Here is a 24,839-nt window from a genome sequence, read left to right on the forward strand (position 1 = left end):
ATAAGAAAAAACGTCAGACTGAGTCCTTTATTCGGAAAGTTGATCCAATATGACAACACAAAAATTAAATAAACTAAACTAAGAAAACAAAGTTTCACAGAAGACAAAAGCAAAACCTCAAAACAAACAAAAAAACCCAATTTTGTTACAAAATTGGTCACCCAGTTAAGTCTAGAATACATATTTCATTTGTGTATAATAGAATACATATTTCATTTCATTTTCACAGTTTTTTTTTTAATTTTTAATTTAAAAAAAAAATTGCAACAGGAATAAAACATTGACCTGAAAGTTTCATAAGTCAGGTTAAAAAAAACCAACACCACCAAATTGCTTTAGGAGCCTTTTTTTCCAAGCTGTTGTCTTATCAGGTTCATAAATTCAAAACTTTCTACAAAAAACCTTTAATTATCACTGCAAAACTGCTTCTATTATACCTGTTAATTATACTATTTGCTAAAAATTAACCAGCAGTGCCACCAAATGACAAAGCTAAAAATTTCACCAAATAGTGAGGCCAGGTTTATAACACATGAAACTATCAGTTGACCTACTCTTGAAGCACAGATAAATACAAATACTATTTTATCTGTCTATGTTGAACGATTAATAAAGATTTAATGTATTAGGCTGGTGCAAAAGTAATTGTGGTTTAAAAGGTTAATTGCAAAAAAACACAATTACTTTTGCACCAACCTAATATGTTAGAAAAAGATTATTAAACGGCCTGGTTTCATATTTTGAATATAGAGCAAGTCCACACGTAATTTTACATACCTTAAAGATAAAGCAAGGCCAAATTTTATCAAATTCATATTTAACTTCTCAGAATTCTCTCTCTAGAGAGCTAAAAATATAAAAGTATTTGTATGAATAATTTTCTGAGCTAATATTGATTGCTATAATGCATTTTCTAAAATGTCTAAGATAAGAATATCCCAAGGTAGCCAGAAAGAGGGGCGGGTATTCCTATCCTTGAGGAGGACTATAGACCTGTATTGGGGGGGGAGGATCCAAAAATAGGACAAAGATAGAAATAGAAATGAAATAACAAGAAACAGCTAAACACAATTAAATAGAAACTTGTCATATTCAAAATACAGTCTAGATAAATTAGAAAGAATTTATCTAATTCTATTTTTCACTGAATTTTAGTTATTAAATGCATTGCTACCCTTTTTAAAAACTGAGTATCTTTCTTAATATGTTTGACTCACAATATGAGCATATATGCTGGCTGAGAAAGGCAACACTATATTATCGGGGGTGGGGGGACCTGATCATCATACATGAAAATTATTTTCCATAGTAAAGTCCTATTTAGTACTACAGTTTTTACCATTAAATATGTCGAAGAGAAAAATTTATAAAACTGGGAATACATGCCAAAGAATCAGAATAATTAAGGCAGTGATTTTTACCATTTGTTAAGTCAAGGACACTTTTGAGAATACAATGAAAGATATGTGGTCTTATTGAAGAAAAATGCAACACCATATATAAAATCAAACTTTTAACATTTCAGAAAGTTTAATAATGTTAACTCCAATTCTGAATACTTTGTTAACCACTCCCGAGTTAAGATTAATGGTCAGTAAGTAAATATTACATCTAGATTATGCTAGACTTTCTGTTGAAATAATTACTAGGTAAAATAACTTTAATCCATTTTCTCTAAATTAACCTGGACTTAAGTACTTACATCATAAAGACTATTTTTCTAGGTAATTTAGACAGAGCAACATTACAGATCAAGCCTTTGATTTAGGAGATGAGGAAATAAAGGCCTGCAAGCATTCAGACAGTTCCCCAAACAGGCTAATTAACTTGCAGAGCCGAAATTAAAAAACCAAGTATGCAGATTCCTAGACTCATTTCCCCCCAGTTTTACTGAGATATAATTGCCATAGATCACTGTATGTGTTCCAGGTATACAGCATAAAGGCTTGACTTACACATGTTATGAAATGATTACCACAGTAAGTTTAGTTAACATCCATCATCTCATAGAGATACAATAAAAAGAAATGGAAAAAGAAAGAAAAAACTGTCTCCTTGTAAGGAGAACTCAGGATCTACTCTTAACACCTTTCATACATACCTTTCAGCAGTGTTTGCTATAGTCATCACGCTGGACATTACATCTTCAGTACTTATTTACCTTAAAACTTGGAGTTTGTACCTACTGACCACCTTACCTTCTTCCAATTCCTCCTCCCCACAAGTCCCACCTCTGGTAACCACAAATCTGATCTCTTTTTCTATGAGTTTCTAGCCTCACTTTTTTCCTCACTATACAAATATTTACTGAACACTTCTCTATGCATAACTCTGAAATATCATGAGCCACAGAATTCCTGATGAATTTCTTTATTTGTGTTACTATTCATTAGGTACCATGCTAAGCACTTTACATAGCAAATTAGTTAAAGTCCTTTGGTTGAAAGCAATAGAAACTAACTCTGAAGGAAGGGAGGAGAGGGAGGGAAGGGGGAGAGGGGAAAAAAGCAGTAAGCAGCATCACAAAACAAAAGGAAGCCCTCCAAAAAATCTGGGTAGCTTTATGGATCTAGGTAGCAAAAACTAATTCATGGTTTTCATGAGGTCCTCTTACTGCATTAAACAAACTCCAAATCCTGTTATACTCTGCTCCAGCTTTAAGCCCTGGGAGAGAATTCAATTGGTCTACTTAGGTGACCTGCCTAACCAGCAGCTAGAAGAAGCTAAAACAGCTTGTTTGACAGTTTTAACAAAAGTGCACACAATAAATAATTCCCCCAAGTGAAAATGGGTTGCTTGCCGGCTGGACCTCAAGAGCCAGGCTCACTACCGCAGTTCAGTGCTGTCATCATAAAAATATTTCTGAAAGATTGTGAGGAAATATAAAATCGTACCAAACTGGCAAGTAGTATTATCTATCAATAATACAGTCATAGATCCTGTCATTTGTGTGCACTTTAGAACTATCTAAGAAAAAGCTACCATTAAAAGGGAGAAAATATATATAAAGAAAAAAGTTTTACACTGGTTTTACATAGCTCAGAGAGCAAAGACTTTTAAGGGAGCTTTTCTTAGACTACTGTAAGTATATGAATGCTCTTGAAAGTATGCTGGGTGGGTATGATGAGGTCTAGTGCAGCCTCTGGTAACAGAGAGGCCTTGATTCCAAGCAGTCATCTGAGGAAACAGAACTATGCTACTATGCAAGTGTACAGGTGCCCAGTCATAAAAGTATTAAATAATAAAAATGTAAAGCACCTGCTCAGAACTGAATCATTGTCGGACATCGTTTGTAAAACGCACTCATTGAAATATAAAACCTAACAGTGCTTCTACAGGGGCTCCCCCCTCCTCTCCCTCCACCTCCTCCAGCACCTGTGAATCTTCTGCTCCTAAAGCGTAGGGAAAGTTAACTTCATATTATGAAGACCAGAGAGGGGCAGCTTTGAAATAGAGGCTGTCAACGTAAGTGGAATCCTAATTCTCTTTCACGATCTTTTTATGCCACATAAACAGATCTTGCAGAGATCTCAGAAACTCTGTTAATGTCCGGTGACACGTGGAACAAGGAGCATGATGGAGCTCTTGATGTGTCTATTTAAATGGGTAAGACGGCTCTAAGGATAAGAACATTTGGAGCTAGCCAGAGACAGGGAGTATGTCCACCAGAAGCCTTAGAGGCCTGTATGGCACGTCCAAAGAATGGGACAAAGAAATGAAATACACAACAAAGAGGAAAATGCAATAAAGGAGGAACTCATCGTATTTAAAATATAGTCTCTGACTTAACCATGGGACAGATTTCCACAGATATGCTGCCTGAATTCTGGAGTTCTCTTTCACCCATTCTTGTATACCTAAATGTTTCTTTTTCATTAGGAATCTTGTACGAAGAGAATCTCCCTATATATATCATCAATGCTTGAATTTAAAAAAAAAGAAATCACGTGAACAGATACACTAAAGACAGTTTATAAAACTCCAAAGCATATTTCTGATAAACACTGTAAAATCTAGAGATAAAACTATATTCCTTACTATTTTACCATACAGAGAAATGACTGGAGTACTTCTATTAAGGACAGGAACAAAATATTATCTGTATTATTATTTAACACTGTCCTAGAAGTTCTGGCCAATGTAGTAAGAATAAAATGGTACTAAAAGGCACAATTTAAAGAAAGCAGGGGAAATTAAGGTGCAGTGCACAAGAATAAAGACTTCAACACTGGGCAGACCCGGGTTCAAACCCCTGCTCTGCAGTTACTGGAAATGTGACCTCATCCAATTGCTTTACCCTTTCTGTACCTCTTTGTAAAGGTATAAAGATTAAACAAAGCAATGCTTGTGCAGTGGTTACAATGCGCCTGGCATAAAATAAACAATAAATAAGCTGTAGGAATTGTTATGATGTACGAGTATATCTTTATGGATACATGTTTTCAGATTTTTCGGGGTAGATACCTAGGAGAGGGATTGCTAGGTCATATGGTAATTCTATTCTTAATTTTTGGAAGAACCTCTACACTGTTTTTCATAGTGGCTGTACCAATTTACATTCCTACCAATAGTGTATGAGAGTTCCTTTTTCTCCACAGCCTCTCCTACACTTGTTATTACTTGTCTTATTGATAACAGCTAATTTAACAGGTGTGAGGTGGTATCTCATTGTGGTTTTGATTTACATTTCCCTAATAAGTAGCTAGTGAAGTTGAGCATTTTTTCATATATCTGTTGGCTGTTTGTCTTCTTGGTTGAAGTTTCTGTTCCTGTCCTCTGCCAATTTTTTAACTGGATTGTTTGTCTTTTTGTTGTTGAGTTGTATGAGTTCCTTGTATACTTTGTATATCAACCCCTTATTGGAGGCGTTATTTGCAAATATTTTCTCCCATTCAGTTGGTTGCCTCTTTGTTTTGTTGATTGTTTTTTTCCTACGCTGAAGCTTTTTAGTTTGATATAGTCCAGAATTTAATATATCCTAAAGGTAGCACTATACATCAGTTGGGGAGGGAAGATGTAGCCATTAAATGATGCTGGGACTTTGATTAGCTACTTGGCAATAATAAAAAATAATATAAAATAAATTGGGTTCTCACCTCAAATTAAACCCCCAAATAACTCCCATATAGCTCATCCTTAAATATGAAAGCGAGACACAGCAATACAGAGGAAAGCAGAGGAGAGAAAGGGAGAAGGAGAACAAATGAGAATTGAAAAACAGAAAAAAATAGAGTGACAAAATTATAAAGCTGATATACTACCCAGTAAGACATACAAGGATATTAACATGGCCAGAACTGAGAATGTGAGCTAAATCTTACATGTTCTTCCCATACTTTCTTTTCTCTCTCATATGCTTCCTTTCTCTTTCGTTCCAATTGATCTTTTAGTACAGCAGCACGTGCACTTGCTTGGATCTGAAAATAAAAACAACCAACAAAATTAATTACCAGAAAGAAGGGCATAAAGTTGTTTTTTTTTAGTTTTGTTTTGTTTTTCAGGTCTATGAAGATATTTACTTAGTAGCCAAAAAAAGAAGTGTGCACGTGCACGCATGCATGTGGTGGTCTGGAATAAAAATGTAAGCTCGCTTTATATCCCCAGCACCTAAACCAGGGTTCACCACACAGTGGCTGATCCATAAATGTTTGTTGAATGAAAATAAATGCAGGTACATTTAATGGAAGTACAAGTGTAAAAATTTTAAACTATGATTATTATACACGAACTTCTTTCATCTTCGCAGAAATGAACAATCATATTTTTAATCTTTAAGGTTATCGTTTTTTCTTTTTAAGGTTACCCATGTGATAGATCATGTATTTATGCCATGGTTTCATCAAACTGCTCTCCATAGATATGATACAAAGAAAGAAAAGTGCTATTATTTCAGAAACCAAACAGTGAGGGATAAAGGAGAAAGAAAAATTCAGGCAAGAGAGTAAAGCGATTTAACTATAAAAGACTTAAGAACACAATTCTCCCTCACCAGTTTCCATTTTCTCTAAGAAACCATTTCTAGTCTATACCTTAAGTGTTTCAACTTTTTTACGCCTCATGTCAGTCTCCTCACTTCCTTCTTGTCCTTCAGAATTGTCCGTTTCTTTCTGCAAAATAAGCACATCACTTAGGATAGAACCTCAAATTCAGTGTAGAGCTCTGTGGAAAAGAATATGAATAAACAGTACCTAAATAGTATCTAAATATGTAAAAATGATAAACTGTTCAATATTATTAATTTTCTTTCACAGCTGCATGTGAACTCTTCACACCTATCAAGTCTTAAGGAAAATGGGAAAAAAGATAAAAAGAGAATGATAGAAAATGTACCATTTTGTTTGTCCATGGTTACTATTTATATTTTCCTCTTAGAATTCCTCTGGAACAACAGATCGTGATAACTTAAAATCATATAAGTAAGGTTTCCTTTATCCCTATGTGTACTTTTCTGATCTTTGACTGCCATTGTCTTCATCAGATTTCATTTTGTGTTAGTGGCACAGTATTTTTAATCTTAATCTATTATAATGTCATTCAATTACTTTTTTTAAAAAAATTTATTTTCAACCTGCCTTTTCACCACGAAGTTTGGCTCTAATCTGTTGGCGTTCATTAAAATTCTGCAGTCTTATTTGTCTCAGCCTTGCAAGATAAACCTACAAAGAGAAAAAACACAACATTTTAATTTAAAAGAAAAACTACCAACATTTTCACTGTTATTTTTTATTTTTTTATTATTAAAGAAAAATGTTAATCTGAATACAAGAAATGAAAGTTTTGAAATCTGGTTAATATTAGCTTTCAAGTGTTTAATTTAGATCAACTTATTTCTGAAAAGAAATACATTATAATTACAAATTAATTTTTTCAAAATAAAAGAAATGGAACTCAGAATACTGAATAACAGTTATGGGGCAAAATTATGACACAGTATGTCAGTCAAAATATATTAACAGGTCCCTATAAAACTACAAAATCCTCAAATAATAGTTAAGAATTTAAACCATGCAAGAAAAGAAGGCAATAAACTTAAAAATGGCTATGTGACGGAGGTGGCGAACATGCGGGAAGCATACCTCTTCCTCTTTGTTTCTTGGCTTCCCTCCTCTTGAAGAGCTGGGCCTGCCTCCATACATAGCTGCCAGGTTTTGCAGGATTCCCTGTTCATCATTTAATGTACTAAGTTTAAAGAATGACTAAGGCTACATCAGCATCTTATGTAGGAATCTCCAGGTGCCACTTTATTTCTTTTGGCTAATACTGATCATTTCTACCTGATAAACTGGTAACAAACCCTGGCATTTTCTTGCATCAATTTAACCAACAGATTCAGTGGCAACAGAAGGAAGCCATTAAACCCCAAATGTAATTAGTCAAAACAGACCACCTATGCTTTCATTAGCCATATAAGTAAACAGGTTTACAAAACTGCTTTGGAGGTTAGCTAAGCCCCAAAAAAGAATTTTCCTCTACAAAGGGCCAATCATTTCAACATATGTTTACATACAAAAAATACACAAACAAAATATAAAATATTTGAACTTAAACTCTTTTTACTTGGGCACGTTCTGTTACTATACTACAAACGATCATACCCAATCTCAAACATATTGATTTTTAAACATACTTTATCATAAAGATGATAATTATCTTATTAGAAATTACTAATATCCTTCACTAAAAGTATCAAATTGTCAAATTCTCCATTTTTTCTTCCTCAGCACACAACTATGCTTCATGTTCCTCCCAATTAAAAAACATCCTCAGTCCCACCTCCCTATTTAATGTCTTTTTATCAACTTGTTAAAAGCATTCTTTTTATGTTCATCAACTCCACTTTTCTGTTTTCATTTATTTTTTTTTAACCCATTACAATCTGATTTCTGATCCCACTATGACTCTCAAAATTTTCTTAGGTTACCAATGACCTTTAATTCACAATTAAAATGGACCCTTTTGAGCAAATTTTGTAATTAATATTTCCACTGGAAATTTATTCACTTAATTTACATAAGTTTTTTTTCTCTCTTAAAAATCATATATAGTCAATGTAGAAAATTTATAAAATGAAAATATATGTCACTCATAATTCTACTATCTGAGAAACAAAATTTAAGAATGTCGCCTTCCATATTTCCTTCTATGCATATATGTATGAATATATATACATTTTTAAAAAATTGGAATTTTATTATATTCTCATTTTTTCACTTAATATTAACATTAATAGTCTGCCTCTTTGAACATCCAATATCTTAAAAGCGTTATTCTTAACTGACTACATAATATTCATAATATTCCACTAAACAGTGAATTATAATTCACACATTAACAAACAAACAAACAAAAAAACAAAACCTCTCTTCTCTTTCAGTATTTAAAACAGCACTCTGTCCTGGGACCTTCCAAACTTCACTATTTTTCACAGGCTTTGTCTTCCCTTGCTCATTGCTAATGTCAATATTTTCTAGAGATTCATTCTCCAGTCCTTCTTCTCTTCTCATTCCCAGGCTTTAACATATGTTGCCAATTTCCAAATCTAATCCAACCTTGCAGTCCTTTTTTGCTTGAACTTCTCTGTTTATGCAACTGACATCTGGACAACTCCACTCTTATGTAGCAAAGCCTCCTCCATTTGTAAACCTGACTTCATCATTCTTTTTACTACATGGTCTTATTCCGACCTCAGTTATTGATCACAATCGGTGGTCCAGGTCAGCAAATTGGGAGTTATCTTTGTCTTTCTCTCTTACCTGCCAAATTACTAATTCTACCTCCTGATAACTCCATAATTTATCCCTTTATTTTCTGCCTTAGCTCAGGCTCTCTTTCAACTTCTGGATTTCCAAAAGAGCTTCCTAACCTGTCAGTGTTAGCTCTGGTCTCACATCTCCCCAGTCTATTCTCTATAATGCAGTCAGAATAAACTTTTCAACATTCTCCTTCACATCTAGCCCTACATAAATCCTTCAATGGTTCCAACTATCTTCAGGATATAGTCCACATTCTGTTGAATGGCAGATAAGGCATCTCTGGTCTCACTTCTGACACTGCTCATTCATAAAGTCTACATTCTAGCCATGACAACTGTTTGTGGTTTGCGGACTGTGCCATGACCTTAACTCATCTTAAAATGGCTAACTACTCATCTTCCCAAATGCAAATCAAATATCTCGCCCCTGGAAAACCTCGTCTACGCCTCCTCTAGTGAGTTAAGTGTGACCTACCACGCCATGTGTTATATACACCTCCCGCAGCAGCACTCATCAGAAGGGTAGTATACCAGTCTTTCAGTTCACGTATTTTTCGATGATACCTAACCACAGCTACTCGTCAGTAAAATTACTTAAATATGCTGTTAAGCCTGGGCATAATAATGCCACCTACTACATGGGTGTGCCAGAACGAAAAGTATTGTACTAGCATGCTCTGCCTTTCTCCTCTTCCAGCCTGACAAAAGGCTTCTGCCCACTTTGTTTTTACCCTCTTCGAGGAGATCTTGGCATTAGCTTATCAGTTACTTGAGCTTTTGGGATATAGGTCAGAGAGTGGTGGAGGTGAGGGAAAACAAGAAATAGGCAGGTCCTGGCAAAGATATGAGGTGAACTCTGAAAAGGTGTATGGGAATATCTACAGAGTTACTGGAGGGTAGGTGGCAAACTGAGTATTGCTGTAGATTATATCTTCCCTTCATGGTATTTGAGAAATACAAGTAAAAAAAAAAAAAAATCTCAGTTACTTTGAAGTAATCTTTTTATCATTTTAGTTTGAAATATTATAGATTAACAGAAGGGTGAAAAGTAATGTACAGGGAGTTCTGTGCACCTTTTATCCAGTCTCTCCCAATTTTATCATCTCGCATAACTACAGTACACTATCAAACCCAGAAAACTGGCACTGGTACAAACCATAAAGATTGATTTCACCAGTGATGCATGCATGCACACGTTTGTATATCTGTATCAATGAAATTTATCACACATGTAACTTTATGCAACCACCACCATAATGAAGATACTTAATGACACCATTTACTATCACACTTCAAAGCCATATTCACTAATCCCATCCCTAACACCTGGCAGCTATTAATCTGCTGTCCATCTCTGTATCTCACAAATTTTATATATATAGAATCATACAGTATGTTTTTACTCAGTATTATGTCCTTGCAGTCCATCCAAGCCAAGGTAATGGATGCATGAATCAATGGTTCATTCCATTTTACTGCTGAATATTATACCATGGTATTATGTAGCATAATTTGCTCATTCATCCACTTTGATACATCTGGATTTCAAGCTTTTCGCTATCAAAAGTTGCTAAGAACGTTCACATACAAATTTCTAAGAGAACACGAATTTTATTTTCTGTAGGACACATGCCCCAAGAGTGGAATTACCTGCTGTTAGTATGGTAAATACATTTTTAGTTTTAAAAGAGACTGCCAAACTATTTTAGAGAATAGCTGTATCGTTTTATATTTCTAACAGCAATGTATAGGTGATCCAGGTCTCCATATCCTCATCAGCATTTGGTTTTATGACTGTTTTTTTTTTAGCCATTCTGATAGGTGTGTAGTGATAAATTATTATGGTATAAATTTGAATTTTTCCAAATGACTCATGATGTTGAATATCTTTTCATGTGTTTATTTGCCATTTGCATATTCTCATTTTTAACAAAATGTTTAGCATGTCTTTTGCTCATTTTCTAACTGAATTCTTTGTGATTTTGAGTTTTGGTGGTTTTTTATATATTCTTGATACAAGTCCTTTGCTGAATATAGGGTTTACAAATATTTCCTCCCAATCTGTAATTTGTATTTTCCTCCTCTTAACAAGGTCTTTTGCAGAGCAAAAGCTTTTAATTCTGTAAAGTCCAGTCTATCAAGTTTTCCTTTTATGGATCATGATTTTGGTGTCAAGTCTAAGAACTCTGTCTAGTTCTAGGTCCTGACATTTTCAGCTGTCTTTTTCTAGAAGTTTCTAGACTGAACTTATTCTTAAGTGTTCTATCTCCTGGGTATATTATTTTGCTTCGTAATTTATACATATATTATGTTATGTTCTTCCTATGTACCAAACATTATATTTTAAAGGGATATTAAGGGAATTTTTAAAGAATTGAAAACAAATCTTTCCTAAATAAACAATTTAGTGTTGAAGAACTAATTTACTATTAGGAGACTATATAATCAAAGTCAGTAAACTATAATTTTCAGGTCAAATCTAGTCTGCTGCCTGATTTTTGTAAATAAAGTTTTATTAAAACACAGCCACACCCACTTGTGTAGGCTTTCTCTACCATGGCAGAGTTAAGTAGTTAGTTATGTTAGAACACCATATGGGCTGCAAAGATGAAAATATTCACTATATGCCCTTCTATGGAAAAGACTTGCCAATTCTTTCTCTACACAATTATCATGTCTACAAGTTTTACCTAAATTGAAGCAAATAGGGGACTTAAAAAGGAAGAAATAGCATAGTATTTTATAGTTGAAAGCAGAATCTCAAATGTCAGACACACTAGGCGTGGCTTGTATCCTGCCTCTGCACACAGTGTGATCTTTGGTAAAGTGCTAATGACTGAGCTAGTTTCAAACCTGTAACTTTGGAATAACAGAGAATTATTGTCAGGTTTAGATTCTCAGTAACTTTAGTTAATTTTTATTAATACTATTCAGACAAAAACAAATCACTGGTTTGAAGTTTTTCTTGTTTGAGTTTCCCTAACTTTTTTTTAAAATTTCAGTTACCCAAACAGAAAATTTTGAATTCCTACACAAGTATATGGCATTATTTTGAATTCCATGGTTTGTTTAAATTATGATTCAACATAAAAATTATTTAAGTTCCAAATACTTATTCACAGGTCATGGACTGAGATTTTGTTTGCCATAGAAACACTGTTATGATTCATTAGGATTTCCCAAAGCACTTAATAAAATGGATTGATGAAATAATTTAACTACAACAGTTTTTCAATTTCAGAAGATTAATCTTTAAGATTCAGAGCTTAATTTAGGTTTGTTTATAATGTGATTTTTTAAAGTATAAGAAAACACGTATTAGTTTTAAGACATACATCTGTCACAATCTCTAAGATTGCTTCTCTTCATCAGCAAAATAGATATTTTGTGAGTGGTTATAATTAAACCGCAATGTAAATACATTTTCAAACTGTACAAACAAATCATGAATATTAATATTTACCAATGGAAAAACACAATGTGCTGCCTTAAATCACTGATGTTGATATATTTTTCTTGAAGAATCAGAGTTATTATACGCGTAAATATTCATCATTATATTGTGCTGTAAGTACAGTTTATATATTATATAAAGACCTCAGCAGTTACGCTGTTGAATTGAGAGCAAAAGTTGCCACAGCCCAAAAATATGCATTAATGACCACTATAAAATTAGTCCCCACATGTTACTCTATCCCTACTTAACACCAGTTTCTATTCACATTCATCACATCCGGGTCTCTCCCTGCTTGTTGGATGTTGTAAGTATCTGTCAGTATAAAGCACATCTAATACACACTGACTGACAAAGGAAATTGCAAATCTTGCCAAAGAGGAAGCATTTCATGAAGATGATCACAGTGATATTGGAAAATTGCTCAGATCACAGGCAAAATCATCTACAAATACAATAGAATTAGATAAATGAATAAAAGAAAACTACAAAGAATTATGATTTTGGTCTTTCAAAATATTCTGGGTACTAAAAAATTAATTAAAGATCCTTGGAAAACTGCCAAAGTCTCAACTAATTTTACAAAAATGGCTTTTCTACAGTAATATAGTTGTAAATATAAACACTAAAAACAAGAATTGAACGATGTACCATCTTTTATCAATATGAATATTTTCCACATTTTAACATCTCTGAAATGGGTGCATCTTATAAATAATGGCATCTTATAATCAGTTATAATCTTATAAACTGTTGGCCAGGCAGCAGTTACAACATAGACGTTAGTGCCTGAGTAATGTGTAAATTTTGTTAGCTTTTTCTTTCTTGGTATCATAACTGGAGAACCACAACCCCTCAAAATTTCAATTTAAAAAAATTACTTATGGGCTTGTTCAAGAGGAAATATAAGCCATGGCCGCTGTTGAAAAGCTTCCACTGACTGATTCCTTCTAATAATAGCAAGAAAGTGCTAGAATTAAAACTTGCAGACTGGTGTTAACTCTTTGAGACAAAAATCCCAGCAACGAAGCTGCAGTACTCTTTTAAGAAATGTTTAAATCTCAATGCACTTGGTGGCACGCAGGATAATATTATTTGAGAAAACATGAACGTCAATGACCCTAATTTAAAAAAGAAATGACTGGAAGGTCAAATTATGAATATGAAGTAGATTTAGGAATCAATACTTGTACCGATTTATTTCATACATATTTTCCTTTTTATGGATGCACAAGAATGATATAATAAAAAATAAATCTAAAAGAGTTATTTCAACAAGTATAAAATGAAAAATTAAAAAGCACTGTATCAAGTTAAATTGGCAACATTTTCTTTGTTTTAGTCATGTGTAAAATAACAACATGCCTTACAGCCATACCTTGAATTTGATAAAATATAGTATTCATTATACAATCATATCAGGAAAATTATAATCCTCCCCAAATTAATCACCTTCAGAATTAATAGACTTGCAAATATAACCAAAATTCTGATAAATATAAGACAAAACAATTTTTAAATTGCATTTTTCAAGGTAAAAACCCAATCAAACCTTTTTTTCACTCTTTACTACAAAATGTGGATCTATTTTAGCTGGATTTACTTTAAGTGTTTTTTTTTTTCCAATATCAACAATGCTGGGCTAAGGAGGTCTTATGACAGAGGGTTGAATGACTCAGGAACATCACTCTGAGTAACTGTCCCCATAGATTATGTTTTCAAAGACGACTCTGATGTACTCTATGAGCTGTCTTCCATACTCCTCTCACCCTCTCCTCCCTAAGCCTCTGCAATTAATTAATTCGATCTGAAAAACTCTTGGGAAGGGTCATGACTCCCTGCACTGTCCTTAGCACCTAATAAGCCTCGCACAACACAGATGTGCAATACGTACTTGTTGCATAGAATCAACTGTTTCCTTATGGTGATAATAGAACATGTATTCCATGAAGTTGTTGTGAAGATGAATGAAAGCCAAAAAAGTCAGAAGGTTTTTGGTAAACTATATAACATGCTGTACATATTAATAGTAGTTATTCTAATTCTACAGGTAATCATCATCCCTTCTATAGCAGGAAACCAATTCAGTGGTACTAAAAACATGTTTCCTCTTCCCCCTTGAATCTCTCCCACATCCTCTGCAGCACGGCCCAAGCTCACAAGGCAACAGAAAGGTACCATGAACTATCTCTCCGAGAAGATGAGACAGGATTCAGGTAAAAACTAGAAAACGGCACTTTCAGGGAATGCAAATAGTCTGGTATTGCTGATCTTTCAGGAATAAAGAAGGTAACAGAGAGGAAAATCAAGAAAAGCAAGAAAACCAAAGGATGGAAGGAAGCTTTCTGCTAAGCTAAAGAGGTTTTAATTTACCCTTCAAGCAATAAAGAACCACCAAATAATTAAACAGATGAGCAATGTGTTCAATTTTACTTTAAAAGGATCACTCTGGCAGCTCAAGTAAAAGATGTATTAGAATAATCCAAGATTAGAAGTAAAGAGATGAAAAGACTAGCAAGAGACAAAGATCTTAACTAGGGCAGAAAAAATAAAAATACAAAGGAGATAGATAGAGGATATCCAGGAAGTAGAAAACATGGGGATTTGGTCACTGACTGGATATGACTTGGGTGTGACAGTGACAAAGAGAAGATATTAAAAGATGGCTTGAATGCCCAGTAACTCAAACCAGAAACCTCAAAGTCAAGCCATCATTGATGGTGATTTTCTATAGTAATATAGGTAATACAGGAAGTGCAGTGGGTTTGAAGACAATGACATGCACTTAGTCTTGGAAATATTAAGAATGAGGTACCAGGTAAGATGGTTTGGGTAAGATGGAACAAGGACATGCCATCCTTCCTTTCCCACTGAATGCAACCATCAAATCTACAGAATTTTGAGGACTCTGAAAATAAATAGCACAGGGAAAATTAAAGAACTCAAAGTACTAGCAAACACGTGGTGAGTGTACCATTTTTAAAACTATGGTATCTTTTGGCCTAAACCTAGCTTAGCAGAAGTTCTAAAACTGAGTGCTTTAGTAATGATGAAGAGATAAGAGAAAACTTCTAGTTCTGGTTTAAGGTGTGGGGAGGGAACTCTTAGGGAAAACTGTGAAAGAAAGAAAGAAATCTCCCTTTTTTTTAACTTTCTCTTGTGCCTCAGCTCCCAGAAAAGCTCACTGCTATGGTGACAGCTGATACACCAACAGGAGTTTATAGGAACTAAAACTCAGGGAGAGGAAGCTTTGTCTCCTGGGACACTGAAGCTCCAAGAAAGCAGAGCCAAAACCAGTTGCCCCTCCCTCTCTCCTTTTCTCTCTCTCTCCCCGCTCCCTCATCTTGGCTCCAGAAGTGGTGAAATCCTAGATATCTGAGGCTTATTCCTAGAGGAATGAAAAGCAGAGCTCCAGAGAACAGAAAGCACCAATTCTATGGCAGACTTGAAGGACCCCATAAGTTGTTTGTAACATCCTGGGCTCATCCATAACCTATGTATGTGCAGATATAATCCTATTCTGCATGCTAAAGTCTTTGACTTCTACCCAGATATAAGACAGACCACAATGAGCAGTGCACGCAAGAAATACAAAATACAATTACCAAAGTAAAACACTAAAGGGACCAAATAAAGTGGAATGAGGATGAATGGGGAAAGGGCAATGAACCAGAACCAGAAAACAGAACAGAAATTATCCAATCTGGATAACAGAGAGAAAAGAAATTATAAAAAAAATAAAAAATAAATAAAAAATAAATGAACAGAGCTTCATGAACCTGTGGAATAAGAACAAAAGGTCCAACAGTCATGTCACCAGATAACCAGAGGAGAAAGAGCGCAGTGCTGAAAAACTATTTGAAGAAATAATGGCTCAAAAATGGCAGAAGGCAGTTGTCTGCTCTTTGTAGACTCTGCCCTCAGGCTTCTCAGCCGGTGCTTTTCTTCTTGAACAAAATAACTTAAAAAAAAAAAAAAGGCATAAGGCAGAAACCTACAGATTCAAGAAACTTAACAAACCACCAACAGAATGAATCTGAAAAATCCATGCCCAGAGACAACTTAATCACACTGCTGAAAACTAAAGACAAAGAAAAAATCTTGAAGCATCCAGAGAAAAATAAGACATTACTTATAAGAGAAAAATAATGTGAATAGTTTTATCATCAAAAACTATGAAAGACAGAAAGCAGTCAATTTTTTTAAATGATAAAAGATATTAACTGAAAACCCATAATACTACTACATTCAGCGAAAATATTGTTTAGAAATAAAAACGCAATAAAACTATGAGGATTTACAGCCAGCAGACCTGATCTAAAATAACAGAAATTCTTTAGACAGAGGAAAGTACTATAAAAAGAAAACTTGGAACATTAGGAATGAAGGAAGAACAAGAAAAATGGTAAATGTAACAAAGTTTTTCTGTCCTCTGGAGTTCTTAAATATGTTTGAAGTTATAAGCAAAAATTATAACATCGCCTAATGGGGATTTAAATTGTATGTAAATGTAATATATAAGACAATATATAGCATAAAGAATACAAAGGAAAGAGAGTAAAGGGATCTATATAGTGGAAAGATTGCTGCATTCCAATTGAAGTAGTAAAATATCGTTTATTGTGAAAAATAAAGTATATTTTTAATCCCTTTAGTAACCACTAAACAGATATATGAAAAAGACATGAAAGAAAGATATAGCCAAAATCACAACAGATTAAATGGAACTGAATAATAAAAAGTGTTCAAATAAGCTAATGTCAGCAAGAAAAGGGAAAGAAACAGAAACAGAGGGAACAAGTAGAAAACAAATAAAACATTACACCTAAATCTAAACATGTCAATAATTACACTTAATGTAATAACATAATGCAATTACATTAAACACACTAAAAGACAGGAATTATTAGAAAGGATTAAAAAAATCCACACAAACCAACATAGATTCACTATAAAAAACTCAATCAATCGTTACAGGTAGATTGAAAGTAAAAGGATGGGATGACATACCATGCAAACACTAATCAAAAGAAAGCTGGAATGGTTATATAATATCAAAGAAAGTGGACTTCAGAACAACAACAAAAAAGTTAACAAGAATGTGACACTGAGACTCTAAGGTGGCATCCACAATCCTGATATTTACACCCTTGCGTAATCCCCTCCTCTTGCATGTGTGTAACTTGCCATTAACTAACAGAATATGGCAAAGGTAATAGGATGTCACTCCTGTAAATGTGACATTCTGTAACATTCTGTCCTGCTAGCACATTCCCTCCAGACTATCTTTGCTCAGTGAAGCAAGCCGACGTGTTAGTGAAGTCCACATAGCAAGGAACTTCAGGTGGTCTCTAGAAATGGAGGGAGACCTCCAGCCAACAGCCAGTAAGTAGTTGGGGCCCTCATTCACTGAGCCACAAGGAAATGAAATGTCCTACCAATATGAATGAGTTTGTAAGTAAATCCTTCCCCAATTGGGCCTCCAGATAAGAATGTAGTTCAACTGACCTTGACTGCAGCCAAGTTAAGACCCCTAAGCAGAGGACTTACACTGTTTCTCCAAAAAATAAGACCTAGCCAGACCATCAGCTCTAATGCATAATTTGGAGCAAAAAATGAATATAAGATCCAGTCTTATATAAAACCCAGTATTATATTATATTATGTTATATTATATTATATTATACTCGGTCTTATATTATATAAGACCCGGTATTGTATTATATTATATTATATTATATTATTTTATATTACATTAAACCTGGTCTTATATTACATTATATAAGACCCGGTCTTATTTTAATATTAAAATATATTAAATTATATAAATTAATATATTAAATTAATTATATTAATTTTTGCTCCAAAAGAAGCATTAGAGCTGATGGTCCGGCTAGCTCTTATTTTCGGGGAAACACGGTAGCTAAGCTGTGCCCAGACTTCTAACTCAGAGAAACTATGAAATAAATGTATGTTGTTAAAAGCCAGTAAGTTGTGGGCATTTGTTACACTGTAAAAGAAAATATAAGAAATAAAAAGAGACTACTACATTTTGATAAGAAAGGTCAATTCACCAAAATAACCCCAAATCCTAAATGTATGCTGTTTAAAAAAGAAAAAAAGGAAAAATTGACAACTGAAAGGAGAAACAGACAAATTCACCATTGTACTTGCTGACTTTGACACTCCTACTTCAGTATCAAATAGAATGTAGACAGAATTTCAGCAAGGATCAAGAAGTACTGAAAAACACCATCAACTAACTGCATGTAACTGAAATCTATACAGTACTCCATCTAACAAGAGCCAAATACATATTCTTTTCAAATGCATGTGGAACATTCATGAAGATAGATCATATCTTCGATCAAAGTGAAAAACCTAACAAATGTAAAAGGACTGAATGGAATTCTACAAAGTATGTGCTTTGACCATACTAAAATAAAACTAGAAAATAATAACAGAAAATAATAGGAAAATGTCCAAACACTTGAAAATTAAACAACACAACATCTAAGTAATCTATGGGTCAAAGCAGATATTTCAAACGAAACAAGAATACATTTTGAACTGAATGAAAATGAAAACACAACACAGCAACTAAAAAAGCAGAGCTTAGAGGGAAACTTATAGAATGCAATGCTAATATTAGAAAAGAAGAAAGGTCTCAACTCAACTATCTAAGCTTCGACCTTAAAATATTTAGAAAAGAGCAAAATAAACAAAAATCAAACAAAAAGAAGATAATACTGAAAATGTACTACCACTTAATTCGGATATTTTAAATGTTAAGATGGTACATTTTACATTATGTATACTTTACCCTAATAAAACTTTTTTTTTTCATGGATCATAGATTTAAAGGTAAAAAGTAAAAACATAAAAACCTTTAAAGAAAAAAAACAGGAGAAAATCTTAGTGACTGTTGGATAGGCAAAGAATTCTTAGACATGACATCAAAAGCATAATCCATAAAGAAAAAAAACAACCTGTCGAATTAGACTTCATTGAAGTTAACACCTTCTTCTCTCCAAAAAACATTAAAAGAATGATAATCTAAGCTAAAAACTTAAAAAATATATATTGGCAAATCACTTATCCAATAAAAGACTTGTATCCAGAATATAAAGAACTCTCAAAGTTAAACAATAAACACGATTAAAATGAACAAAGTACTGAAACAGACACTTCTTTAAAGAGGTTATAAGATGACAATTAAGTACATGAAATATCAACATCATTAATATTTAGAGAAATGTAAATTATACCACAACGAGATACCTCTATACAGGGATTAGATGGCTAAAATAAAACATACCGACAATACCAAATGTTGATGAAACTGTGGAGCAATTGGAACTCTCATATACTGCTGATAAGAATTGTAAGTACTTTGAAAAGTGGTTTGATATATTTTTTTATCAGTGAAATATACCGTTATCATACAATCCAGCCAACCCTCTCCTGGCTATTGACCCTAGAAAAATAAAACACTCATACAAAAACTTGTTAACAAATCATCAAAGCAGCACTACTCATAATTATCAAAAACTGGAAAAAACCCAAGTCCCTCAATGGATGAATGAATAAACAAACTGTAGCACATCCATACAATGGAATACTATGAGTGTTACAAGTCACTGAGTTGGCTCTGACTCTGGAGACCCTATGAATGAGTGATGTCCACGATGTCCTGTCCTCTACAGCCCCCTCCACAGCTACTGCGGACTCATGCCTTTGACCTCTCTTGTGGAGGCAATCCATCTCATATTTGATTTTCTCCTTTCCCTGTTGCCTTCTATTTTCCCCAGCATTACTGTCTTTTCCAAAGAACCCTGCCTTCTCGTGATGTGCTCCATATAGGACAGCTTCAGCTTTGTTTCAGGTTTAATCTGTTCTTGGACACACTTCGTTCCTTTTTCTGGTGGTCCAGGGAATCTGCAGCGCTTGCCCCTAACACGGTAAGTCAAATGAATCAATTTTTTTCCTCTCAGCCTCCTTCACTGTCTATCACATCCATATGTAGTTTAAGTGGGAACACGAGGCTGTAGATGATCTTAAATGTATGCTGTTTAAATGTATGCTGTTATGTTGGTCTCAAAAGATAATCTTTGCTCTTGATGATCTTCCCTAATGCTTCCATTGCTGCCCTTCTGCGTCTCAGCATTTTCTTGATTTGTTGGCTGCAATCTCCATTTGAATTAACGAATGAAGCAAAATATTTAACCTTTTTTGGTATTTCCACCATCTATGTGAAACTTGTGTTGTGTATTTCTTCTGTAGTCATGACTTTTGTCTTCTTGATGTTGAAATGGAGTCCTGCTTTGGCACTTCTTTCACTTTAAGTTGTTTGAAATCACTACTGCTTTCTTCCAGGAAGATAGTGTCACCTGGAGATCTTACGTTGTGGATATTTCTTCCACCAGTTTTCATTCTTCCTTCCTCTGAATCTAGCCCAGTTTATCATATCTGTTCTGCATACAGATTAAACAAATAGGGAGATAAAATGCACCCTTGTGTATCACTTTTGCCCATAGGAAACCATATTCTGTCTTGATGTTGGTTTCCTGTCCACAATACAGGTTAGACATTAGGGCCATCAAGTGCTGAGGGACGTCCACTCCTTTCAGAGCAACTGATAGCTTTTCAGGATTCATGCAGTCAAGGGCTTTACTATACTCTATAAAACACAGACTAACCGTCTGAAATTCTTTGGAGCACTCCAGTATGCAACAAGCATCTGCAATTAGACCTCAAGTGCCTCTTCCTTTTCCAAGTCCAGCTTGAATATCTGGTATTTGTCGCTCCATTTAAGGTAGGAGAAGCCTTTGTTGCGTCATCTTGAGCATCACTTTATTTGCATGGGAAATAGAGCAATGATCCTTTAGCTACTACACTCCTTGACATCTTCTTTCTCAAAAATTGGGATGTATATTGAACATTTCCAGTCTGTAGGCCATTGTTTTCTGTATTTGTTGATATATTCTTCTTAGGATTTTGACAGACTCAGTCTCTGTGACTTGAAGTAATGGATTACTACTCACCAACAAAAAAAACTACTGATATATGCAAACAACTCCAACTGAATACCATTAAGGTGAATGAAAGAAGCCAACTGCAAAAGGTTACATGTCATTATGTATATGTACACATACATACAATATAAGGCATTCTTGAAAAGAGAAAACTATAGCAATGGAGAATAGATCAGCAGTTGCCAGGGTGTTAGGGGTTGGGGGAGAGTGTGATGATACAGAGAGAGAATGTAAGAGAGTTTTGGGGATGATGGAATTGTTTTGTATCCTGATTGTGGCAGTGGTTACATGGATTTATATGTGTCAAAATGCACAGAACTGGAAAACAAAAATAAAGTTAATCTTACTGTACAATTTAAAAATAAATTTTTACAAAAATGAGGAGCCAATGCAACATCTGGGAAAAATGTGTCTAAAGGGCTGCTAGATACAAGTTAGGAGAGTAGTATGAGTAACTAAAATAAGTCACCGGTCCCTAATAGGATAATATGTGAAATCACCCTCAGGATATTATTTAGAGAGAGAAAATAATCAAGAACAGAACCCCAGAGGACATCAGCATGTAAAGATTGAGAAGACAAGAATCCTATAAGAGAAGATATTAAGAAATAGTAATCAGAGAAGTAAAGGATAAACAAGAAGAATATGTTATCAAAGAAGGCAAGTAAGAAATTTGAAGTAGCTCATGAGACTAAATGCCAGAGGAAGGTTGAGTAAGCTAAAGATTTAAAATACTCTATAATATTGGGCAAAGTGGATATTAGTGACATCTGTTTAAATATGATTATGTAATGATAAGCTATGTACATGAATGGAAAACTGAATAGTAGGTAAACAACTAGAGACAGCAAGTGCTTCATTCATTTGAGACGTCTGATTTGATGAACAGAAAGGAGACAGGATGGTGACTACAGAGGAATGTGAGAAACATGAATACGTTTATAGGCTATCAGAGGGTACCAGCAAAGAAGGAAAGTTCAGAAAACAGAGGAAATAATGGAAAGCCCTTAAGTAAACAAACAGTAAGGCAAAGAATATAGGGAAATGAAAATGTGGGCTCTAAAGTAAGACTACAGGAATTTAAATACTTATCATTTAGTAGCTTGTAAAACTTGAGCTAGTGACTTTAATTTCTCTATGCCTCAGTAAGATATAAGATGGGAATGTAACAGAATGTACCTGAGAGCACTGGTGTGCGAACTGAGTTAATATAGGTAAGGACTTAGAACTATGACTGACACATAGTAAGCACCCAATAAATGATAAATACTAACAATTATTAATATTATAATTATCGGATTGAATAGAATGAGAAAGGCTACTTTTGAACAGAGGAAGTTATATCCTCTGAGATGGGAGAAAACAAAAAAGATTGGGTACTATGATGGATAAATTGATAGGTATGAAGGCAGAAAAATCTGAGGAAATGTGAGATTCTTAAGCTTAATTTTCTCTGTAAAGTAAGGATTATCTTCATAGAGAGGGATGAAGGACAAAATCATTGCAGAAATTCCAAATGTGGGCAACGGGAGTTGTTGATCATGAAAATACAAAAAGATTGCTGAGTAGGACTGAAAGCTTGGCAGAATCAGAGACCATAACTGATCTGACATTAATTGTCAAAGCTTTAATTTTCCCTGGCAGTGTTCAGAAGCTTGAGTGCAAAAGTAGTCATTTGCTAAGTTATACATAATAAGAAGGGATATAGCTACGCACTAAGAAGGGCTCCCCAGGGAGGAGAGGGTTGTCCTGAATATACAGGTATTCATATAAGTGAGTGAATTTAACTTTCATGTTACTCAGATGAGTTTAAAGGCATCTCTTTTGTAAACTATACAAATGTCCATCAGCTGAGAAATAAATAAACAAATTGTGGTACATCCATACACAGTGGAATATGACTCAAGAATAAAAAATAAAAAAGAGACTACTTGATACAAATAAGACTAAAAAAAGAAAACCTACATACTGTATGATTGGTAATTTTATATGAAATTCTAGAAAAGACAAAACTTTATCACAGGAAGCAGATCAGTGGTTGCCTACAGCTGGTGATAGACTGATTGTAAAGGGATAGAGGACATTCCCCAATTCTGACATATAACATTGCATTAATTTAAAGTGTACAATATAATGATTTGAGGGATATATTGATAAATTACTAACACAGTAGGTTAGTTAATACCCATCGTCTCATATAGTTACAAATGTTTTTTTCTTGTGGTGAGATGAAGAAACTTTTATGAGATGATGGAATAGTGCTATATACTATAATGGCGGTAGTAGTTAAATAAGTACATATATTTGTCAATACTCATTGTGATACACACTCAACATTGATGAATTTTATTGTATTACATTATATCTTAATAAAATCAATTTTTTAAAAAAAGTTCTTGTTTTTTTTAAAGAGACCTGGGTATATTCTACTATAAATCATGTTGCTACAGACAACACTGAAAAGTAGTTCATTCACCAAGCCTCATCTACTGTATCCAGATGTAGTCTCTGGAATTACAGGGAAAAGGGAGTGTGGTAGGCAGAATCTTATGAAGACACCCAAGGTTTCTTGCTATCCCTCCCGACTCCACCAGGTTTACAAATCCTACATAATCCCCATGACTGTATATATGGTGGATTTTACCCCCATAATTAGGTTTTGTTAAATGGGATGAGTGACGTTAAAAAAGAGAGATTATCCAGTTGGCCTGACCAAATCACTTCATAAACACTTTAAAAGCAGAGTTTTCTGTTGCTTGTTGTAGCAGTAGCGGTCGGAGTCCGAAACCTGAGAGGTGTTTGATGCACGGGAAGTTCTTTGTTGCTGATATGAAGGGGGCCACATGGCAAAGACCTAAGAGTGGTCTCTCAGAATTGAGAGTTGTCCCCGGTCAAAAGCTACATCATGGAGACCTCAGTCCTACAGCAGCAAGTCAGTGAATCCTACCAACACACTGAGGGCACATAAAGATGATCTTGCCTAGTTGAGCCTCTGGATGAGGACACCTGGATTTCAGCTTTATGAGATTTCAGCTTCATGAACAGAGGACCCAGTGAAAACATGCCCGATTCTTGACCCACAAAACTGTAAGCAACAAATTTGTATTGCTTTAAACCACTATGTTTATGGTAAGTTGTTACACAGCAATGGAAAACCAATGAAGACAAATTTTACATAGTACCTCTACAATTGAGAACTTAAAATTGGTGAGGTCTCTTACACTTTCCACAGTTAACCTTAGCCCTTGCTTCTATTCACTATCTCACATTACTAGTGTATATATTCAGCATTAAATTATAAATTACTCTAGTGACAAACTGCCTCATGAAGCTTTAATTAGGTGACCTTTAATTAATTAATTAACCTACTGCCACCAAAGTGTTTAAAAAACTGCCTTGTTGTTAAAGTAGTGAACAAATAGTATATGATGCACATACCCAAATATACTGAAAAACACAAATTCTTCACTTTTAGCCAGAACTTTCTAAGGCAAAGTTTTATGTATATGTTTAGTCATCTAGGGAATAAAGAAGTTCTACATAATTTACCAAAATGAAACTTGGAGAGTCATAAAAAAAATCACTGTCAAAATGCACT

The 24,839-nt window shown here is 34.3% G+C and overlaps 1 protein-coding gene across 9 annotated transcripts in view; it reads right to left on the minus strand.

The window, feature by feature from the left end:
- The window catches only part of NEK1 (NIMA related kinase 1), a 129,215-nt gene that overhangs the window by 47,039 nt on the left and 57,337 nt on the right, over nucleotides 1-24,839 (minus strand). For 8 of the 9 annotated variants that reach the window (XM_074338302.1, XM_074338303.1, XM_074338305.1 and 5 more), the window contains 4 exons: nucleotides 7,077-7,160; nucleotides 6,573-6,656; nucleotides 6,030-6,107; nucleotides 5,322-5,417 (listed from right to left, as the gene is read on the minus strand). In XM_074338302.1, coding sequence (XP_074194403.1) covers nucleotides 5,322-5,417; nucleotides 6,030-6,107; nucleotides 6,573-6,656; nucleotides 7,077-7,160 — 342 coding nt within the window. The remainder of the gene's footprint in view (nucleotides 1-5,321; nucleotides 5,418-6,029; nucleotides 6,108-6,572; nucleotides 6,657-7,076; nucleotides 7,161-24,839) is intronic. The other variant, XM_074338304.1, reaches the window with a different exon arrangement.

The sequence above is a fragment of the Rhinolophus sinicus genome, linkage group LG07 (genome assembly GCF_036562045.2).
Source record: "Rhinolophus sinicus isolate RSC01 linkage group LG07, ASM3656204v1, whole genome shotgun sequence".
NCBI lineage: Eukaryota > Metazoa > Chordata > Mammalia > Chiroptera > Rhinolophidae > Rhinolophus > Rhinolophus sinicus.